The sequence below is a fragment of the Enoplosus armatus genome, chromosome 2 (genome assembly GCF_043641665.1).
Source record: "Enoplosus armatus isolate fEnoArm2 chromosome 2, fEnoArm2.hap1, whole genome shotgun sequence".
Taxonomy (NCBI): Eukaryota; Metazoa; Chordata; class Actinopteri; order Centrarchiformes; family Enoplosidae; genus Enoplosus; species Enoplosus armatus.
The window spans coordinates 4,150,527-4,172,936 of NC_092181.1; the positions used below are offsets into that span (position 1 = coordinate 4,150,527).

At 43.1% G+C, this 22,410-nt stretch overlaps 1 protein-coding gene across 2 annotated transcripts in view; it reads left to right on the plus strand.

The window, feature by feature from the left end:
• Positions 1 to 22,410, plus strand: part of grk4 (G protein-coupled receptor kinase 4) — a 38,685-nt gene that overhangs the window by 3,806 nt on the left and 12,469 nt on the right. For both annotated transcript variants that reach the window (XM_070926464.1, XM_070926463.1), the window contains exons 2-7: positions 8,476 to 8,571; positions 13,871 to 13,983; positions 15,077 to 15,154; positions 15,981 to 16,081; positions 21,387 to 21,479; positions 22,059 to 22,122. In XM_070926464.1, the coding sequence (XP_070782565.1) occupies positions 8,476 to 8,571; positions 13,871 to 13,983; positions 15,077 to 15,154; positions 15,981 to 16,081; positions 21,387 to 21,479; positions 22,059 to 22,122 (545 nt within the window). The remainder of the gene's footprint in view (positions 1 to 8,475; positions 8,572 to 13,870; positions 13,984 to 15,076; positions 15,155 to 15,980; positions 16,082 to 21,386; positions 21,480 to 22,058; positions 22,123 to 22,410) is intronic.

A 22,410-nucleotide genomic window follows, 5' to 3' on the forward strand; every position in this document is an offset into this window, starting at 1 on the left:
TCAACCATGATGCTGTAAACAACTCAAACATTGCTTAAGTTGTACATTTCTTCAAGGAAAATCCACCCCTGTATGCTCTGGCATCGTTAGACATCCGCAGTCTGCACATTACGTTGTGAAACTGTTGCAATTTTCCCTTCGGGCTTGACAGATGACAACTAAATTGATACTAAATAAAAAAAACGTTAAAACATAGAATTGAACTATATTTTTTAACTTGACATTGGGGCTTCTCTACAACATGCCTGTATAATATGATCTGCTGAAATATAATGTCTAAAACAATTTTTCACCTCAGTTAGAGATGAACTACATTTCCCAGAATGCCCTTTGGAGAGCCGATGTTTACTTGTAGCATTCAGCTGTGAGTTATAAATACAGTAGGTGTAGAGAGCAGTGGTGGGTGCATGATCGGAGCACGACAGAACGAGCTCATCCAGTTGAGAAAAGTTAGTTGCACGCCTTAGTCATAACACAACATGTTGGATGTCTGCAATGCGTTCTGGTCTGTTGAGGTCTACTGTAAGTTAAAAATGTACGCCAGTGCCACAAAGGCGTTGAAGGGTGAAATCAAAAGAAAAATGGCAGCTATTCCAGTGAAATAAACCGGTGAACCGTCAGTTTGTGGCTGTCACTGTTGGCCTCAGTTCCTAAGATTCAAGCTTTGGAATAGAAATGATGTCTGTGCTGAGAAGCAGTGAAAATATCCAGAGGGCAGAAAGGAACAGGATTAAGTTGTGCCGCTGAGTGTTATTACTCTTTAATACAAACTTGTATGCAACAGGGACATGGACATATGTTCACCACATATTACATTTCCACACATATTCATTTATTTCCATATTTAAATAACTGGACATAAAGGGCATTTAGCCGCTCTTACTTCTCTTCCTGGAATCCAATTTCACCAGATCTTTTTCTGCTGTGTTTCTTTCATCATTCCTTCTGTCTTCATAAAAAGGAAGGAATGTGGACAGTCCAGTGCTCACATTCCTCTGACAAACAGAAGAAGCTTTAATCCTGCTTATATAACTCATTTCCACCTTACAAGGCTCAAGTGTCGCTTTTTTTTTACCCCCATAGATCCTTACAGGTGTAAGTGGATACACCTTTGCTGTTGGTGCACTATTACCTCCCCCTGCTCTCCGCCACCCTTCAAAATTGTAGGCTAGCAGGTCCTCTCAGACCACTTGTGAGGGTTTTCCTGTGTGACGTTAGCCAGCGTAGCTTTATTAGTTTTGTGGTCATAGCTGGGCTCACACTTGTTGTCATCACTCTGGGGTGTTTCCTCCAGCTGAGGCTCGTAAAACACATTGCTTTGTGACTGTCCCTTGATGTGGGCCTCATTTTACAGTTACTACACCCACAAATGGGCTGCGCGGAGAACGAGACGCAGTGGGTTGCGTACGCAGCTCTGCTGCATGGCACTAGCAGCGACGCTTAGCTGGGTGGCTACTGGGATGTTCATTAGCACAATTCCTTGGCAAGCTGACTAAGCATGAAGAGGCAGTTTTTGAGGCCACTTTGTGAACATCATAGGGACGTTGTTCCAGCTGCCTTATTAAATGTTAGATGGGCGTTCTTCCTATGAGAACCCAGCTGTCAGCCTGATTTTAACAATGTGTACGGCTGAGTGTATTTACAAGTTCTTATGGTTCAAATAAAGATTTTGTTTCTCTAAAAAGAGTTTTTAGAGGTCTGGCAGAGTCTTGAAGTCTTGAAGCAAGTGTATTAAATGTCAAAGGTCCTTGTGCTTTATCAGTTTGCCTTTTTAAAACATTCCTAGATTCACAATTTTGCCTCATCAAAGATGATCTTCAAGGTGTAATATGTGCTATGTGTTCCATACCTGCAGCAGCTCAGCGGGGCTCAGTGCCGGAGAGGCTGCTTCTGTGTGCTCCTGCTCTTTCAGCGTGGCCATGAAATTAAACAGTGGGCCCTTCATCTGAGAGACAGCTGTAGATAGCATATAGATGATTAACCTTTTCAGTTTGTCCTCTTGCACACTTGAACTCTGCGCGTCTAGCTCAAGTTTAGTTTCACCGTGTTCCCTCACCGTCCTTCCCTCCCCCTTCTCCCTCAAGACACTGGGAAAACACGGGGTCAGTTTTCAAGCAAGTCTCGGCTAGATTTAATGGAATATCTTGAACACGGAGAGGGATGGGGCAGAGGAAGGAGAGGTCTTGCAAAACACCACAGCATGCTGCTGGAATGAGCAAGAACGTATGTTTGTGTGTAGTGTGTGTGTGCGTGTGTGTGTGTGTCTCTTTTCTGCTCGTGAAAAACTGCATGTCCTACCTCGTGGGAGACCCACCACCCCCTCCCCGCCTTGCCTGTTTGTTGTCATGTCCTGGAATTTACTCTGATGTTGTAATGTTGTTCACATTTTTGCACGTGACCCACGCCTTCTCTCAGGGCCATATGGCGAAAGAGACAGAGTGAGAGAGAGGTGGGGGTCTGGCCATAAAGAATAACGAAGGCATAACAAGAGAAGAAAACTGTTTATATGGGGGAGGGGAGGAAGGGGCTGGAGTCGGAGAGAGGAAGAAAAAGGGATGGGGGCATGTGAGAGAGGTGAGGATTAGAGGAGAGCAGTGCTGCCTGATATTCACATGTTTCTCTTTTTCCCCCTCTCTCTCAGCTGATGTGTGTCTTTCAGTGCGAGTATACAGACGGATTACCTTATGCAAACACTGGGCCTTTGCTTTGAATAGGCAACACAGATACTCGCAGCTAATGTTTTCCTTATCAGGGGCTACTCCAGCCAGTCGCACACTGTATGGGAGAGCGACTGGGAAAGCAACAGGCCATTCATTTATCATGGCCGGGCTCCATTGTGCCCATGTGCGTGTGCATGCTCATATTACAATGGGCCTAAACTATGCGTGACCCGCTCTCATTTCCTACCATTTAAGTCATGTTTTTGGGAGAGTACCGCGGCCGTCCGATCCGAACCTCCACCTACGCGACTGCTGCAGGGTGGGGGTCAGATCCGACGGGGCATGGGCTGGTACCAAATATTCAGGGTGCGATTACCGTTGCCAAAAATATCTCGGTAAACATTGTTATCTGTGTTTTGAAAGTTAGGAAAGTGCTGTTAGTGCCAAAATTTAGTGGAGTTTGGCTTTTTACCTTTTACCATTTATTTTTCTTTGACTTTTCTCTTCATTTTGTGCTCGGAGGAAGTCAGGAGTGCACACTGACCCTGATCTTGGACCTCCATGCTGCTTTTTCAAGTCAAGGTTCAAGGAATTAAACATTCCTGTACTCATTAGCAGTGTAGCCGAACTGCAAGAAGCACAGTGTGTGAAGATGTAAATACTGGCTGCTTGCTGCCGTGGTGGGTCTGTCGCTGTCACAGACGAGCTGGATTTTCTGGCCTTGTGGCTGTTATTCTGAGTGTCAGCATGTGACATGTGTTCATCAGATGGGTGAGCGGCTTCTCCCATATGGCGATGCAAAAAAAAGAAAGAAGAAAAAAAAAAGCAGTTTGTGAAGACAGCAGCGCTTCACGGCTCTGTGTTCACGGTAACATCTGAAAAAGCTGGGAGTCACAGCGGAAGAAGTTGCCAGTGATGCTGTTTCCGTTTCCAAGTGTTTTTATTTTATCACGATTATTTCTTTCATTTTCACAGATTGACCATCTCTTCTCTGACTATGGGGGCAAATAATCTCTTCATGTATTCTTACGTGCCACACAATAACACTTTGTTTTCTCCATGAATGCAGTGTTGATTTTGTGGTTTCATTTTGATGAATAACTAAATAGTGATTTAGGGATGTAGCTAACTACTCATTATTTATTAATTGGCCCAAAACACAAAGATATTCAGTTTATCATCAAACAGCGAAAATGTAATAATTTAAAGTAAAAAAGCTGAAGACATGAGAAGCTGCTGCTTTTCTTCATTGTATGTTAAAGTAAACGGAATATCATTGGGTTTTGGACTGTTGGTTGGACAAAACGAGACATTTTAAGATGCCACTTTGGGCTTTACGAAATTATGACTGTGAGAAACCATTTTCTGACATTTTATGAAACCATGAATAGATTAATCGTGAAAATGATCAACAGATGAATCAATAAAGAAAATGATCGTTAGTGAGAGCCCTATAAATGATTATTTGATGATCTGTTATCGGATATTTTGTTTAGAATTATGACCAAGATATGTATGTGTGAAAGATTTTACAGTTAAAACTTATGTCAACACTGTTTCCATATTAGCTACATTATTTGGCATTTCTGTCTTATCCTAACTTCCCCTGGCCGTTTTTAGGTCTTGTTTCACCAGTTTCACCAGTTTCTCCACCAAAATCTAAAAGATAGAAAGCTTTTAAATGCTGTTTAGGCTCATGAACGATTGAATCAGAAATCTATTGGTCGCACAGGAGTTTCTTCTGTAAGCTCTGTTTTATTTTTTCCACTTTAACTTTTGGATGGGGAATAAGTCGTGAACTCTATTTGAACTGGCTTTTAAAAAAATAAATCTCAGGTCTGAATTTGTGGAAGCTGCCGGAACCCTGAAATGGTGGTGCGGGCGACTCACCCTGAAGTGCGACTTCCACCGTCTACTGTGTGACTTCCAGTCTGTCTGGCTCCTTCTCCCATTTGAGATGAAAGGGAGGAAAGGGAGGATGGAGGGAGAGGAGCATGTTTGGGATGATGTTGGACTGTATTTGGCCTGCATGCGCATTATGAGCATGTGAAAATTGAGATTGAAAATGGAGGAAACGCACCAAAATACACCTCAGACACAAAGTAAACTGCTGTTGGTGTATCCATCCCTACTGTAGACAGTGCAGCAAATTAGATAAAAGTGATGGATAGTGATTGCTCAGTGACTTTCAGAATTTTGTTCCATAGTAAGAAGAAGTAAATGCTCCATCGGATACTTTCTAGTAATGGCCCTTGGCACTTTGTGTCCCTTTTAAGAAATAACAGACTGTTGGATTTTATCAACAAGGAGGAAGAGGACTTTGGTTACCTGACGTTGTTTAAAATGATCTGAGTGTGATGTTGGGTCATCCATTCATCTGTGACCACAGCTGTCCGGCAGAGAGAGCCACGGGAAACATGGGGGAAATAGAGAGAGAGAGAGAGAGAGAGGGATGATGTGAGGTAGGAAAGGAATGTGCGTCCTCGCAGCCGAGCGGCTTGTCTCATGATTTGACATCAGCCTTTCTCAACGTGTTTAAGCGTTTGAATCTCTTCACTGCCGCACATGCGCAGACCTGCCCCGGGATCCTGCGCGATGATCTCAGTGCTGGCTGTAGCTCGGCTATGAATGAGCGAAGCTGCTCTGAAGTCGGTGTTTATGGAGGGCCCCGCTCTCTCGGAGGGGAGAACCAAAGTTAAATAAATACTTGCTCCATCCTGTCTGCATTAAGGGCCTGCACACATGGCTTTGACGTCAGAGTGACATTAAACAGGGTGGGGTAGCCCAGCCAGCTCTGACAGGCACGTGCACACACACACACACACACACACATACACATATACACACACACACACACACACACACACACACACGCTCCCTGTCTTTCTTTTCTTGTCAGTATCTTTGTCTTCTTTCCTCAGTTCTTATTTTTCCATCTGACCCCGCGTTTAGGTGACCCTCATCGCCCTCATGTCTTTTGTACAGTGTACGAGCGTTGTCACTTTCAACCTTTGTCGGCGATACATGTCTCAACTCTTACATTTCCCGCTAACGATATCAGCTTCTGACAGGGAAGAAGTTGGTCTCTGACATTTTGTTACTTTTTGTCAAGCTGGTTTGACTGTATCCATCAATCATTCTGTGTTTTTGGCTCAAGTGTGTGCAAGGATGTCTGTTGCAAAATAACCAGCCAGGTGCAACTGGCTGTCATCAGACAGTGTGTACGATAGCCAACCCAACATGTAACTACAATATTTATCTTTGTTGCTCTTCCTTTTTTTGTTTGTTTTTTTCCCCCCTTTTCCTGCAAAGAAGAGAGTACATTTTTGTGCATGTGCTTCTACGTGTACATCTGTGTGTGTGTGTGTGTGTGTGTGTGTGTGTGTGTGTGTGTGTGTGTGTGTGTGTGTGTGTGTGTGTGTGTGTGTGTGTGTGTGTGGCCTGCAGCCCCACAACAGGTCTGTCAACATGCCGGTCAACAACTCCAACCTGAGATCAGTGGGATCTTATGAGCTCTGTTAACAAGTCATCAACAAGTAGCTGCTCATAACGCTCCTCTAGCTATTCAAGGTGTGACACAGTAAAAGAATGTGTCCCTTTCACGTGTGCCAGTAGTGCTTGTAGTGCTGTTATCTGGCTTGTAAGTATGTTTTTGGTTGTTAACTATGAACGTAGGACAAGGCTAAAAGGTGTGATGGATTTTTTTAAAAAGAGAGAAAAGGGATATTCATGTATTTGTAGAGGTGAGAGTCTGCACACTGTACATACAGTATGCTTGTGTGTGTGTTGGTAATGTGTTGTTTTGCAGGTGACCTGACCCCCTGTGTGTGTTTGCGTTGAAGCTGTCGCATGTTCGCTGCCGGACCAGCCGGTGTCTCGTGAACTTTGGGGGCAGAGGATTTCCCTCTCTGTCGTCCTCAAACTGTCGCGGTCTACACGGTTCACTCGAGCTCGGGGCTAGTTTATTTACTCAGTGTTTTAAAACATGGGTGTGGGGGGGGGGGGGGCAGTGTGTGGCCAAAGATAGTCGAGGGTTTAAATCCGCTGACTCTGAAACCAGATGTGTGTCTCTGCAGCAAGGGCTTTCTGCCCTTAATCTGACTCCCTCACTGATTTTCTACAATCAAATTAAGGATTTAAACCACTGAAGAGATGGCCTGTTTTTTTTTCTTCTTTTAATGGTTGCAAACCCACGAAGAAGAGAGGCCTCGTATTATTTTTTTAATGGGAAATGTGTAGTATTTAAAACAAATACCAAATGTTGGCTTTGAATGCTTTGTAATCGTCTCTACTTTCAAACTTTACTTTCAAATTCAAATAAGCTTTATTCGTATGAATGTGCATGATACATTATTGAAGCTAAATTAGAATCACAAGATTAGTTACGCATTCTTTGATCGTAGTTTTGACTGTACATTATTTAGCACAAGATTTAACTTTTGAGAAAATTGGCTTTGTCTGTTAGATTTTGAGCTAGGGGTCTCTTACATGGTAGTAAGAGTTGAATACTTTATCAGATGTGTGGCATCGATGCCGTTGGGCATTTTGTGTCTCCTTTAAACTCAATGGGCTGTTGGATTTTGTCAACAAGGAAGAAGAGGACTTTGAGTGAGTTTGATGTTGCGTCATCCATTCATCTGTGGCCAAATCTCTCAAACATGGCAAACAGGCCCCACATATTATATTGCGTCTATGTACTTAATTCACTTAAATTCATATGTAGTTTGGAAGGACAATTTTGGTTCAGATTTAGTTTTTTAAATGTTAAAAAAAACGACCAAATTATGCAACGGTATATCAACTAAACATTAGCTTGATATTGATTAGGATATATTTTTTTAATTAATTGTTTAGTCAAAAATAATGTCAAATTCCCATCTCACATTACCAGAGCCTAAACTGATGTCTGCACGTTGATACTACTGTATAAGCTTCGTCCTTGTCTCTGTAAATGTGTGTGTAAAGCTGCTAGTTTGCAAATCAAAGCAGCATCTCATTAGAATCCTCTGCTGACTTCTTCATCTTCAGCACTCTGTCTGTCCTCAAGGAGTAAATACCTTAGTTCACCCCTGATGAGACTATTTCTTCTCTCTCTCACACACACACACACACACACACACACACACACACACACACACACACACAGGCCCCTGCTGGTGTTGGAATGAGCATTTCAGTAAAATATATGGAGTGACCCTGAGCGCTGTTGTGCCTGAAGGTCATTCACCCCTCACATCAGGGTCATCTGATCTGCCGAGAGGACTGTCCAACAACACTGAGTGTGTGTGTGTGTGTGCACATGAGACCGTTATGTTAAAGTTATGTTTAGCTGGACACATGGATCATGTTTGACTCCAGGGAAAGAGCCCTGTGTGTGTGTGTGTGTGTGTGTGTGTGTGTGCGTGTGCGTGTGCGTGTGTGTGTGTACGTGTGTGTGTGTGTGTGTGTGTGTGTGTGTGTGTGTGTGTGTGTGTGTGCGTGTGCGTGTGCGCGTGCGTGTCCCATGATCTTCGAAGCTGTCAACATTCTTCACCACATGCTCTGTCATGATGCATAGAGGCGACTGGTGAGATGAACCAGCTGTCCCTGCCTCTGGTCACTGCAAGGTCACCACGCTCAAACACACACACACGCACACACACACACACACACACACATACACACACACACACACGCACACACACACTAGGCTGGATGTCTTCTTGTTCTTGTGTTGAAAATGCCAACTGTTGGACGTGGTTAAAGACTCCAAGTGCAACGTTGAAACAGTGAGTTGCCTGATTGGCTGTTTCACGTCTCTCTCTCTCTGTCTCAGGTGGAGGAGGGAAGAGGAATGGCCGCAGTAAGAAATGGAAGGAGATGCTAAAACTCCCCCACATCAGCCAGTGTGAGGAGCTACGCCGCACTATCGGTAAGAAACGGTGTGTGTGTGTGTGTGTGTGTGTGTGTGTGTGTGTGTGTGTGTGTGTGTGTGTGTGTGTGTGTGTGTGTGTGTGTGTGTGTGTGTGTGTGTGTGTGTGTGTGTGTGTGTGTGTGTGTGTGTGTGTGTGTGTGTGTGTGTGTGTGAGAGGCAGAAAGATAACGTGCCATGCTGTGCCGTTGGGGTGGGTCTGACTGTGGGAGGAAGTTCAGATTGGACTTCCTTCCTGTTTCTACCCGTCTCCACCCGCAGTTACAGGCAGGGGGCAGGAAACGGTGTGTGTATGAATGCGTGTGTGCCTGTGTCTGACTCAAAGTCTGTCTTTACATTATGTGTGTGTCTCACTGACTGTCTGTCTGCTCACACACCAAATCAAAACGTCTTCACTCCTGCCCACTTCCTGCTCCACATCCAGGTTTGACTTGAAACTCGGGGCAGGATTCTCTCTTTGTGGCCCAGACAAGTGCTCTACTCCTGGGCTACATTATCTCCTCGCAACCCCCCCCCCCCCCAACACCCACCCACCCTGGTCCTGTGAATGCCACAGCACTCTGTGTGTGTGTGTGTGTGTTTGTGTGTGTGTGTAATAGTGCGTCACAGCTATCTCTGCCAGAGATTGCAGTGCTACCCTCCCCCACATACTCTCCCTCCCTCTTTTCTGTCCCCATGCCTCCCCCTCCCACTATCCGTATCGCACCCTCTCTCCCTCCCTCTTTCCACCACTTCAGAGCAACATAAGAGTGGCAGAACAGGAGAGTTACGGAGAGAGAGCGAGTGAAAAACAGAAACAAAGAGAGAGGCTTTTTCAACAGGAGGAGGAAAGCTCTCGTAAGGACAGGAGAGAGTGAGAGACGCAGCGGGAGAAAAGGAAAGAGATGTAGATGCATATGCTCCCTGCGGTGATATCTCTTACTCGGCGTCGATTTTGTTCCTTGTCATTTTGTCTTCATATTACAAATCATCACTCGCAGATCCAATTATCATAAACTTGAATGTATCTGTCGTCAGCGGTGATAGATTACCTGCCTAAAAACAGCACATAAATGTCACCTAAGTGTGAGGAAGCATCGTACTTGTCATGTCTTACATATTTATTGCCATTTGGATCATAACTTTGCGGAGCTTTCTAAAAATGGGGTGTGTGTGTGTGTGTGTGCGTGTGCGTGCAGGTGCATGCAGCAGCTGTTGAGGGTTACATACGTCACTATTACATAGACGCTATTGCGTAATCTCCCTATCACACCGAGCGCAGGATCAAAATAATCCCTTTTGCCTACTTAAACACACAGACGTGCAGGCATGTCCATGCACACAAGCACACACACACACATCCTTCCATCCATGTGCAGAAACACACATGCATGCCTGTACACAGTGTAGGCATAGCGGATAGAAGGATACAGTATGGCGACTGATAGCAGTGTCTTTGTTGTGTCTTGATAATGTCAGGCATTTGACCTTAGCCTTGACAAGTGTGCAGTACTTCTAGGAAGCCTAGATTACATTATGTGGGCTGCAGCCACTTTGTCTGCCAGCCTTAGGCCACTCTCCCCCTCTCTCTTCCTCTCCTTCTATCTCCCCTTCCCTTTTTTCTCTTCTGGTATCCATCCAACACATACAGTACACGTGCACCTATTACTTTTGATCAAAAGCCTCAAAAGTGTGCACACCCGTTGCACACACTTACACTTGTGCACATTTGGCTGGCCATTCACTGTCTCACTAACTCAATCCGTCTCGGCCTAAATTGGAGTTTTAATTAAGTTGTAATTGCAGCTTACTTCACTGGCACAGACAGTTACTAGTCCAGGCTAGTTCAAGCTTCGCAACTCTCCCCTCTTTTCTTTTCACTCCTTTCATTTTCTCATCCCATTTTTCTCGGACACCTTGCTGTCTTGTATGTTCTTCCTCTCTCGTCTTACTTTCGCAGTTGTTTTTCCTCGGGACACTGGGGAGAGGTTTCTCTTACGCAAAGAGGAAATTTTTCATTGGTGGAATGCTGGCCCACGTTCTCATATTCAAATGATTTGGAGCCTGGGATCAGCTTGGACACAGACATGCTCTCACACACTAACCCAGAGCCAGGCCAAAGAAACTGTGGTTTTCTTTTCAAGCATTCTGGTACAAAATGTAGACTGTGAACATAAAGAGACCAAACTGTAAACTCCATCTAAGAAATAGGCAAGACATTACCAGACATTGACACAGTTAATGTTACATGCTCAACCCACTAAGGCTGCAAAAACTACAAGCATCTCGGGACTAAAGAATTAATTTAGCTGTCATCAGATTCTGCCGTTTTATTCTAAAAAGTGAGCATTTATCTTCATTTCTCCCATTTCTTTCAGTAGGTTGACACGAATTGTCTCTGTAGCTGTTGCTAGTACAGAAATATGCTGTTTTTAGAAAATCGACTTGTTTCCCATTACGTTATGAAAACATAGATACTAAAATCATTCATGTGTCCCTGAGTATAGATTATTGCCATGTCCCAGTTCTCTGTGTACCCTTAAAATGTAAACAAATTATGACGGCAAATAACACAGTGTAGACAGAACTGCTGAGACAACTCCCCTCTATTTAAATAGCAAGTAAAGGCCTGCCACCACAGTGGACAAAATATCTTAACCCTGTAACAAAATCCATAAAATTAGTTTTACACCATCAGTATGTTTTTTTTTTAGTTTTATTTATGTATATATCTGGAATACAGACACTCCTCTATCCATTCATATACACACATTTGTGGTATGTTTAAAACAAATTTTCTTTTCATAAAAACTGTCCCCACACTTGTATAGAACCATTGGAATACCGTTTGTACAAGGTGACAGTGCTATGAGCCTATAAATAAATGAAAACAAAAAAGTTTGAATTATATTAACTTGTATAATAACACATAATCATATCCTATCATCATTTTATCATGAAGCCATCACTTTAAATTTGGATCATGCTGGTTGTCACACAGAGACACATGGATCATTCCAGCGTCACATGTATTGCTCAATGGTTCAGTTTCTTTCAAAACATGAAATCCTTTCAAGAACATTGCACAACAGTTTCTGTGATTCTTTTATTACACAAATAGGAGTGTGTCACCTCAAAAGAGTGACCAGTTGCGCTGTGATTCAGCAGAGTGTGGGACCTGATGGCCTCTGGAGTGGCAGGAAACACCAGCAACTAGAACGAAACCACCCTGAAATCCTCACAGCATAACCTGTTCTCGAGCAAGACACCGAAACCTCATGAGGAGGCTCAGTGTAAACTAGAGCGTCAACCCAATGCCTTGGTGTAACGATATTCTGTATATGTAGGGATAAACACAATTCCCTTGAGAAAATATTAACGAAAATAAAGAATCTTTTATATATAAATCATTTTTGCTTCCTGAGGAGCAGACGCTAATGATTCAAACTAAGAGAGCATTCCATGTTCATTTTCTTTGGAAACAGAGTGGAAAAGTTGACTGTGTAGAATTTGGTTTGTTTAGGTTCACACTGCCCATTTGCAAACAAACCAGCTCATAAACAGATGTCATGTGCACTCACAAGAAGCGTCTTTATTGGACAGAGTTGATAACCTGTCCAGTGACAGAGATGCAGGATTTTGAGGGAAGTTGACAGAAGAAGTTGACACAGATCCACATTTCAAGTCACAGTGACACCGTTATTTGGTTATACACAACTCAAAGAGTATTGTTCACACCTGGCCAGAGGAATCAAACTAAAGGAGTAAATGCTCCAGAGTTCAAATAAACATTTTTGCTGCCCTAAAACTGCCTCATCAAATATGAGTGTGAGGGGCTTTCCCAGCTCCAGCTCCCAGCTGAACACAGCAGAAACACCAAAGCAGGCCTCCAAAAACTTGGTGCTCAAAGATGAAAGGCAAATGTCTGAAGGCAAGTGCAACGCAATGCAGTTAAAGATCTCTCACTGAGATTTTCTGAAAAGAGCTTTTGTTCCTCGGATTTAAAACACAGCGGTCACGCTGTGGAGAGGGAAGCAATAAAAATATCATATCTCTACACTCTACTGTTTGCTCACCAAAGTGATAACTTTGTTTTTGTGGTCGTATGAGTGGTGAGTTTGAATGGGAAGCACTGAGCTGCAGAGCAGAGGGGAATGCTGTGTGATAAACAGTGCAGCTGGGAGGACTGTTGTGAAGATTTGATTTACTATTGGAGGTTGTCCTGTAACTGTCACCACTCAGAAATGTTCATCCCATGCATCCCTCATCCTCCTCCTCCTCCTCCTCCTCCTCCTCTATTCACAAGTGCATATATGTATGTGAACGTGTGTGGCCTATTTTTGTTTGTATGTTTATCTTGTGTGTGTGTGTGTGTGTGTCCGTACTGTCTACCAGTGATGGAAAACGTCCTGGGTCTTCTTCCTCATTTGGTACCAGAGGAAATATGACTCAAATGGACACCATTAGTCCTAATAGGCTGTGGCCAGCTGCACAGGAGACACAGACACACACAGAAAACACTGACAAGCATACAGAAAGCTCAGAGACATGCTGTGTGTTTTGTTTTTAGCATGTTGTAGCATAAGCAAATGTACCTTTTTAAACTTCTCCAAAGTCCGCTCCAACTAAACTACACATTGTAACATTGAGTACATGTTTATAAAGTGGTAATTTTTGACATTAATAAGGATGTGAGATTTAAAGTTTTTAGTAAGCGTCCAGTCTGCTTAGCTTCTTGAACTGTGGTTGGTTTTCTCTTCTTTCATCAGTCTGTCTGGGAAGCTGAAAAGGTGTTCCTGGGGTTTTATATAAATATGTTTTGACATTAACATTTTACAAGGGTATCTTCCATTTTCCTGGATAGTAAAAGTTGAGCCCCTTGTCTGTTTTGCAAAGATAAAACAACATGTGCAACAACACAACACACAACACAAGTGCATAACTGCAAACAGAGACATGAAAAAGGCATCCGTGGCCTTGTTTATGCTTTTTCTACTGTTTTGCCAAACTATCCCTGTGCAGTGGTTCCCGACTTTGTTTTAATATGAAACAGTATCTGCTTGTGATCCTTAAGAACAGTTCAGTCGAAGAGTGATTTTTACCTTCTCAGATTGTTTCATTTTAATCAAGGCCTGAATGGTTAAAACTATACAGTAGTTTACAAAAATGCAAAGATTAGGTCATAAAAATAAAGATCATTTTATGTTGAAGAATTTGTTGTTTCGTTGTTTCCCACTCAGACTTTCAAGACTCTATTTTTCTATTTTTCTAGTGTAATGATGTTTCTCCCTCTGTCTCCCTTCTCCTCTCGTCCCCCCAGAGAGGGACTACACCAGTCTATGTGAGAAGCAGCCCATTGGTCGGCTGTTATTCCGTCAGTACTGTGACACCAGGCCAGAGCTGAAGCGTTGCATCGAGTTTATGGATGCTGTGGTAAGACTTTGAATGAGCCTTTTAGCATTACTCTGCCTTTTTTCTGTTGTTCTTCTAGCTATCCTCTTTTTACTTGTCATTCCCTGTTTCTCCGTCTCAATCTCTCTCATCTTCTTCGTCTTCTCTGTGATTTCTCCCCTGAGACTGGCCTGAATCCGGTCCTGCAGAGCCAGGAATAGGAGAGGACTCAGTGCTTGGTCCTTTGCCTGCTCTTGGCAGTAGCGTGGGGTGGTGGGTGGGGTGGGCGTAGGGGGTGATTAGCGACTTAGACAGGCTGTCAAAGAGCAGACCCCTCCCCTTCCTCCATGTACTCCTCCATGAGGTCAAGCCCACGTCAGAGGCAGGTCCCCTGGGTGAGCAGGCAAACACAGGCCTGAGCTTGTGTCTAGGCCTCTGGAGGTATGCGGGAAAGGAAAACAGGGGGGAATCATGCTTATTTAATAAGAACCTACATTAGTCTTTTTCAAGGTAGGCAGACAGGCATGTAGGTACGAGCACTGGGAGTGAAAAAAATGCAAGAAATGAAACGGCAACATTTTAGTGCTTAACATGTCCTGGTACTCATCATGCCTCGGCTGTGATGCGCAGTCGCACGGCTCGGTCCCATTCCTCTCTGCCGGGCTTGTTTTCAAACAAAACACGCGACTCGAAGGAGTCAAAATCCAGACCATCTCCCTGCCTACAGCCATATTTGACCAAAAACACAATCTGTGATGGTGCGATGGGGTGAAAACTGAGGCCTCATCCTAGGAGGTGACAGATGTAACGGGCGAAGCGTGAAGATGAACATGTTTGCCAGTTTGCTGCCTTGACTAAGATGAGAATCTTTTTGCCACCAGTAACATCTTTCTATTTCTCTGCCTATTTTAATTTCTTCCCCTCTCCTGTTCCTCATTAACCCCTCCACCCGTCGCTCTCTCTCTCTCTCTCTCTCTCTCCTCCTCCCTGTCTCAACCTTCCTCTCTGGCTTCTGGTGCCCGTCTCTCTCTCTCTCTGACCTTATTTGGAGAGATATTAAAGATGGCTGAATGAGTGTGGCCTCCTGCGCTGGCGTGGTTGGTCACCCTTCTGTTCTTCTGTTCTTCTGTGACAGGCCATGTACCAGCTAGCTCCTGACGAGAAGAGGAGGGACTGTGGACTGAATGTTTTAGACACATACTTTAATAATGGGGTAAGACACACACATACTTCCTTGATAACAGAGCTGGCTGATATGGACTTAAGAAATGATCTTGATATCGTTTTAAGATAATGAGTGCTTCTTAAATCTTCCAGTTGTTTACCTCAGTGAACTGTGTGATTTTATTAAGGACTTTAAAAGTGTCATTTTGACAATGTTAGTTTGTTTCTGATCTTTGTATGGTTTGTTGCTTTATTATCATTACATCTATTTATTAATTACTAAACTCATATTTGCCAATGATGCATCATGTATAATATGCGGTGGACTTTACTTTATATTGTTAGGCGGTGTTTACACCTCTATTTTGGTTCTCTTGGTTGGTTAATCAGCATTATTGGTCGAGACTCTTCATTTCTCATGAAAAAGAGTGACGCACACCTAGAAATAAAGGAAACGGGCTGTCCTATAGTGCGAGAAGGAGGAAATGGATTGGGTAAATGTGTGAAGTTTTGCATTTGAATGTATTAATGTATCACACACCCAGATCACACACTCTTGTGGTTTTTCTGTGTTGTGTTCACACCACAACCACACCAAGACCATGGTGCACTTTGGTCCACAAAAGAGTTCACAGCACTCTCAACGCCCTAAATGAACTGGACCAAACTGACAAAGAGGTGAGATGTGACCACAGCCTTGATGTCGTGCCCTACTAGACTGCACAGGCTCACGAACAGAAAGGGATGCACTGACTGTTTTCCGACGTTCTGATCTGTTTTCTTAGTCTGCAGCCATATTACACCATCATCTCACTTTGTTTCTGTCTGTCTGTCTGTCTGCTTCACCCTCTGTCTTTCTCTCTGTGACCCCCAAGTCGGCAGCCCATCTGCCAGACATACCCCAGGATGTGGTCGCTGGGTGTCGGGAGAGGCTGGAACAGAGTCCGTGTAAGGAGCTCTTCAATGACTGCACCAAGTAAGGGTCTATCCTCTCCACACACATCTGGCTTATCAAGTACTTTTTATACTCTTCATGAGTGGGAACTGTCCTGCAGCTCTGAGTTGTGATCAGACTCAGTCTGATTGTTTGTTGGAAGCGTATAGAATTTTTTTTTTGTTTTTTTTTAATGATTTAGTATGGCCATCAAAGTGCATTGGCACCAATAGAATCCTGTTCCTTCAAGTGTGTGTTTGTAAACTGTGTGGACTAGTGCACCCTGTCACTAGTGATGATGAGGCAGCTGGCACCTGGAGCGCAGTATTACACAGACACACACACACACACACACACACACACACACACACACACAGTGGATGTGAATGAAAAAGAGCAGTGGGCAGAGAGAGCATCCGGATGGCTGGCATGAAAACAACAGCCACCTCAGTGTTCCCCGTACACACACACACACACACACACACACACACACACACACACACACACACACATACATACATACATATATACACACACACACACACACACACACACACACACACACACACACACACACATATACAAACATACAAACAAACACACACACACACACACACTTGCAGGTGTTTCTGCTTCCTGCTCGCAGAGCCAGGAGAAGCAAACAGACCGGAGATTATTACCCCGAATGTACTTCTCATTGCACAGACACACACATTCACACACCTCAACGTAACTTTGTATTAGCCTAATAATTTAACTCTGTCACAGTTTATGTTGCCCGGGACGCCAGCTGAATGATGTGTTGTGAAATGTATATCATGATAACTTGTCACATTTACCTTGCTAATGATAAATGGAATAATTACTATTATATACGTCAGTGCATTATATTTTATTTCCACCTCCTGATGTGTTTGTATTGATTAATTGTAAGGTAAAGATTGTTGATGTCTGAACTGTACTGTGTGCTGATTGGTTGGCTGAAGTTCTGGTTAGATGTAATTTTGTCATGTTGTTGTAGCTTTTTCCAGTTTAATTAAATTATGGAGAATTGTGATATGAGTAAATTGAGGTTGATAAGAGATTCATAATGTTGGGGACACAACACATTTTGGTTATTTATTAGATTTGTGTAAACAATCTGGCAGTGATTTGGCAGAAAATTATTGGCAAATGACATGTGACCCAGGGCTTCTGCCATACAACACATTTTATTTCCATGAATCAGTTTGTCCGGGGCCATGTACAAAAACATGAATCTTAAGTATATATGACATAAATCAATACATGAGCACAGTACAATCCACCCCTCATCAAATCAGTAGGCTTCAAGGAAACAGTCCCAACTTATAGCCGCACAAGCAGACAGATTTGGGTTGGAAATGCTGCGTCCAGCCTCTGCTTCACTTGAGCTTCCCCCAGGGGAATACCGGAATCTGCTAGAAGGAACTCTGGAGAAGTGGGAATCATGGCTGGGAAAACACTCGGGAATGCATTCCTGTTTTGGCAAAGCACACGTAGAGAGCTGTGACATCAGCCTTTTCTTTAGCTTATTCATATTATCTTCATCATTGTTTGTGCTGGTATGCTTAGCCTCAGAGGTTGGAGAGTGACAAAGTGAGCAGTGCAGAAACATGGCAGGAGGTAGAGGGAGTTTGTGGTGGTTTGTGTGTGACTAAAGCTGGAAAACATAAGTGGTTGGAGTTAAGATGAACACAACACGCATACCTGTCTTCTCTCTTTGGCATCTCAGGTCATGGTCTGTTGGCCCTGTTTCCTTTCCTTCTGCATGCATCTCTATTTTAACACCTCTGAGCAGTCAAAGGGGCACAGGGGATGGCAGAGAAATGGTGAGAAAGAGAGACGCCACAGAATTATAACACTGAAGTTCCACACTTTGTGCTGTGGGAGGCACAGCATCCACTCCATTCAAACTTCTTGGCCAGGTTGAAAGCGGAGCGAGCGAGGCTGCAATAGGCCGGCAGAAAGCACAGCGTGAGGGGGCCAAGTTAGGAAACCCACGGAGAGAAATAAAAGGAGAAATTGGGAAAAGTGAGGAAAAGTGGAAAGAAAGTGTTAAGGAGAGCAGGGCAAAACAGCAGAAGGTAGAACAACACAGGCACGTGTTTGTGTTACTGAAAGCCTTGCAGCAGCAGCACCAGCAGCAGCAGCACCAGCAGCACTGCAAATGTTTTTGAATGGGATTCCTGTTCAAGTTTGGTCATCACTCCTTCCACTATCATTATTATTTATATTCCGTTGTGGAATTTTTATTTTCTATAATTTTCTTATTCCAATATGTAATTCTGACCCACGCTCATTCAGTTTTTTTTTCTCGGAGGGGAAAGCCTGTAGGAAAGCATGGTGCTGCACGTGGAAATGTGACTTTTGGCAGAGCCGCACACCCACTAGCAGAAATGTATTAGCTCACTCATGGATTTTCTTCTGCTGCAGTGGAACATACAGTTATGTCACACCAGGAGTAAAGCGTGGCCTTCAGTACATGTGTATCATGGTGTTTCATGTATCGCCGGTCTTGACAAAGGGCTGTGTGCTGATTTTTCTGCCCTTTTTTCTTTTTCCTCTCTCTCTCCGGCTCCCTTTCGTGTAACAAAAGCCATATTGTAGCTGTGTTTATTTCTACTCCCAGTGGTGTCTGTCTGAGGCTGGACTCCAAGCCAGGCAGTGCTAGGCTCCTGCCTTTCTGGAGCCCCTTTCTTAAAGTGTCCGGGACACAGATTTGTTTTGTAAGACTGAGTGAAGCCAGTTGACCTGATAAGTGCACATGGATGAGAGACTAAAATCAAGAAACTTAAATCATTCAGGCCGAGGTTGAGGTTGGATGACAGAACTTGATACAGGGAAAAACATATGCTGACCCTAAGACAGTATTGAACACATGGTATTGGATCTGTTAAGGTTACAGGGCAGACCAGCACTTTTAATGAGTTTTAATTGTGCTTTGATGTGTGCTTAGGAGCAGCAGAGGACAGATAGAATCCTGTGGACACTGTACTTCCTCTGCGAAGAATCGACATCTAGTCAGAATAGATGGATGTTCATCTCGTGTACAAAGAAACCCATGAGTCCCATGATGACATAATTCAGTTTTCGTTTACACAGCAGAGGGTGCTCCCCTTGTGGAAACTCTCAACTCCCGAGCCTTTTGCCAAGAACAGCCACCCCAGGGCCGTCGGTAACCACAGGCAGCTTTCCTCATCCTCCTTTAGTGATGAAGTCATTTTAAAATATGGTCAAGGAAAATCTCACTGCCAAATATGAGCATCTCTTCCACAATCGGGTGGTAGAGGAGGGATATCTGCTGAAACTTCTGGTTTTCACTCATGTGTTGTAGGCTGGCAGAAGAGAGTTTGGTCACACTGGTCAGCAGGAGAGAAAGTGCTACTGGTGGCATAGGTGTACAATGATTCATCTTAGGGAACCTGAAGGGATCGTTGATTAATAGCAATGATTCAATGATAGCTTGGCCAGATATCAAGGCTTCTTGATGAGCGCTATTATAATTTCAGTGTTTTGGATCAACTGATGGATCATCAGTTTCATTTTATGTTAATTACTTTACATTATTGGCTAATGCAAGTGTTACTGGTATTGCACGTAATAGATAAAGATTACTAAACACCTCTTCAAAATTCGGATGCACCAATTGGATTTTTTAAGCCGGTAACGTTATACATAATGGAGACAGTGTAAAACAGGTTAAGCTTTTCTGACATGCCTGTCTTGAGGTAATTAAGTACTCGCCTCTGGCCTTTGGCTCAGTCTCTCTGCTGCTACATAAAGCAGACACACAGACTTCTTAAATCCTGGGAGAGGTGGAAGGCCCTTATTGTTTGTCAGTCATGATGCTACTGGTATTGATTTGGATGACAGACTTTTGTCTTATGCTGGATATAAGAAACTCGCATTGGCGACTTGTTTTTCTTGTTCTTGTGTAATTTTTGCTATGTCAGTGAACTTGATTGTTTATTAGTCATAAATGTGAATAATTCCTATCAAGATTGGCCAGAACAAAACTTCTATAATGAAAACAAAAAAATACAATACAGCTTTGAATTACTTTGTTTTTGGCCATTTGGTTGTACAAGCTGGTAAATGCTTTCTTAGGTTTTTGTATATTTTATTAATACATTTTAGATTACACGTTTTTGTATTGTCATTATCATAGTGTCTTAAATTAGTTTTCATTTTCATCTTTAGGGATTACTGTTTGTATAATAACAGAAGCTACATCTAATATCAAATGACTCTTTGCCTTCATTAAAACAAAGTAGAAGCATCAAAGTCTTGCCTTGAGATCCAGGATGAAAACCTGCTGAGTCACAGAGAAAGGGACAAACACCAGACCCTAAAGAATCGGACCCAACACTGTGGTGTAGTAATCTCAAACTTTCCTCTGGCGCTTGGCTCCTTGTCTGAATATGTTATCTATCGATAACACTGACAACAAGGACAGTAGATTTTTAAGGCGCTTTAAGAACCACAACATTTTTACTGACCCGTGTTATTTTCCGCAGCAGCCCTTGAAGTAACTGTAAACCTGTCTCAGTACAGTCAGTTCATGTCAGTTTGGCACCACAGTGTCAAAGAGGACATTTTGTTTAAGTCAAACAACATCTGTAGTCAAAGCAGTGTAAAAGGACACTAATATGAGAGGCTTGCAGGGTCATGTCAAAGAGTCATGTCCTTACAAGTCTCAGTGGAGTGACGGTTGATGGTCAGGAGACGAAGAGGCTGTGACCTTTCATAGCCCCTCTTTACCTCAAAGACCTTTTTTGGGGGGGTGGGGGGGTGGGGGTGGGGGGGTGTCAGTTACTTCAATCCTTTGGACAGACACACCCACATTCACGTGTGAGGTGAAATGAGATGTTCCGCTCAGTAAAAAAAAAAAAAAAATCAGTTTCCCCCAAAATCCCCTGTTTCCTGGTCGAGCTGAGTGGAATGTCTCTCATCAAAGGCATTTTTCATTTTTCACGGTGGTGTATCAGAGTTTTTTTTCAGTCTTTCTACTGTGAACGGCTTTGAACCATAACACAGCTGGCGATGCCTAAACACAACACACACACACAAACGCACAGATGTACACAAACATGAACACATATGTGATTCAGGGGGTAGTCAGATAAAGAGGATGTGTGTGTTTGTAGTCATTGTAAAGGTTAAAAGGGAACGCAGGCCAGCTGTCTGTTCGTCTGTCTTTGATTTGAAGAAATCTTATATGCTCTTGTATGTCTGTTTTTTTTTTCTGGTGACATGTACATTGCTACATCTTATTACCTTGGTATTAAATGATCATCAACCCTCTTTCTCCCTCCCCCACCTACAGAATAGTTCGTGATTATCTGAGTGGAGCTCCATTTTCCTCCTACCAGGAGTCCATGTACTTCTCTCGCTTCCTGCAGTGGAAATGGTTGGAGAGGTGGGTAGTCACTGCAGATTACACACTTGGTAAAGTGGACATGCAAACCGTTCCTTTGTCTTACATAAAAATGACACCTGTGATTTCATACGCATTCGATATTTCCTGTTCAGGGTTGCATCATTCATTTCAAAGTGTCTCTTTTAACTTCCAGCACATGTCCAAACTGTATCATTAGGTTATAAAATCAATTATTATTGAATATATGAAAAAATAATGTTAATAAATAGTAGAAGAAATGCTTACAACAAGCAAAATATAGACAAATGCACAAACAGAAAAGATTACAGTGTACAGTGTATATACAGACTAGTAGCAGGGAAGGTGCAGCGAAACACAAAGGTGGTGCTGCCAATCAGTGTTTCTGCGTGAGTGGTAAATAATTGATGATGCTTTGCATAATGGCTGGGTAACCGAAGCAGAGTGGAAACAGCAGTCATCAGAGTGGATTAATAATATATTAGAGCATTACTCTGTCTGCAACATCACATGGTCTGAGAGAGTGGCATAACCCATCAGTTATTTTACGTCTCTTTTTGTCTCTTTCTCTCTCTCTCATTCTTCTTTCCACCCCTGCAGGCAACCAGTAACCAAAAATACCTTCAGACATTATAGAGTACTAGGAAAAGGTGGATTTGGCGAGGTGAGTGTCGAGAAGCAAAGTTGAAATAACTGACTGTTTACTGTGGTGTTGTGATTAAAGTTTTTTATGGTGGCTACTGAGCCAACTTTATGTTCACAGCAAGTTTGGAAATGAGGCGTTAATGTTAATGATTTAAGCTGCCTTTAACAGTTGGTTAATGCAGCGCTGTTTATGTCTTTATGTCCAGTGACGTTGGGTGGGGAAATCTGTGGCGTGACACATTAACTTCCATTAGTTATACTTTTAATGTGCGTTTTTTAAAAAACATTTTTAATGTGTGTGTGATCA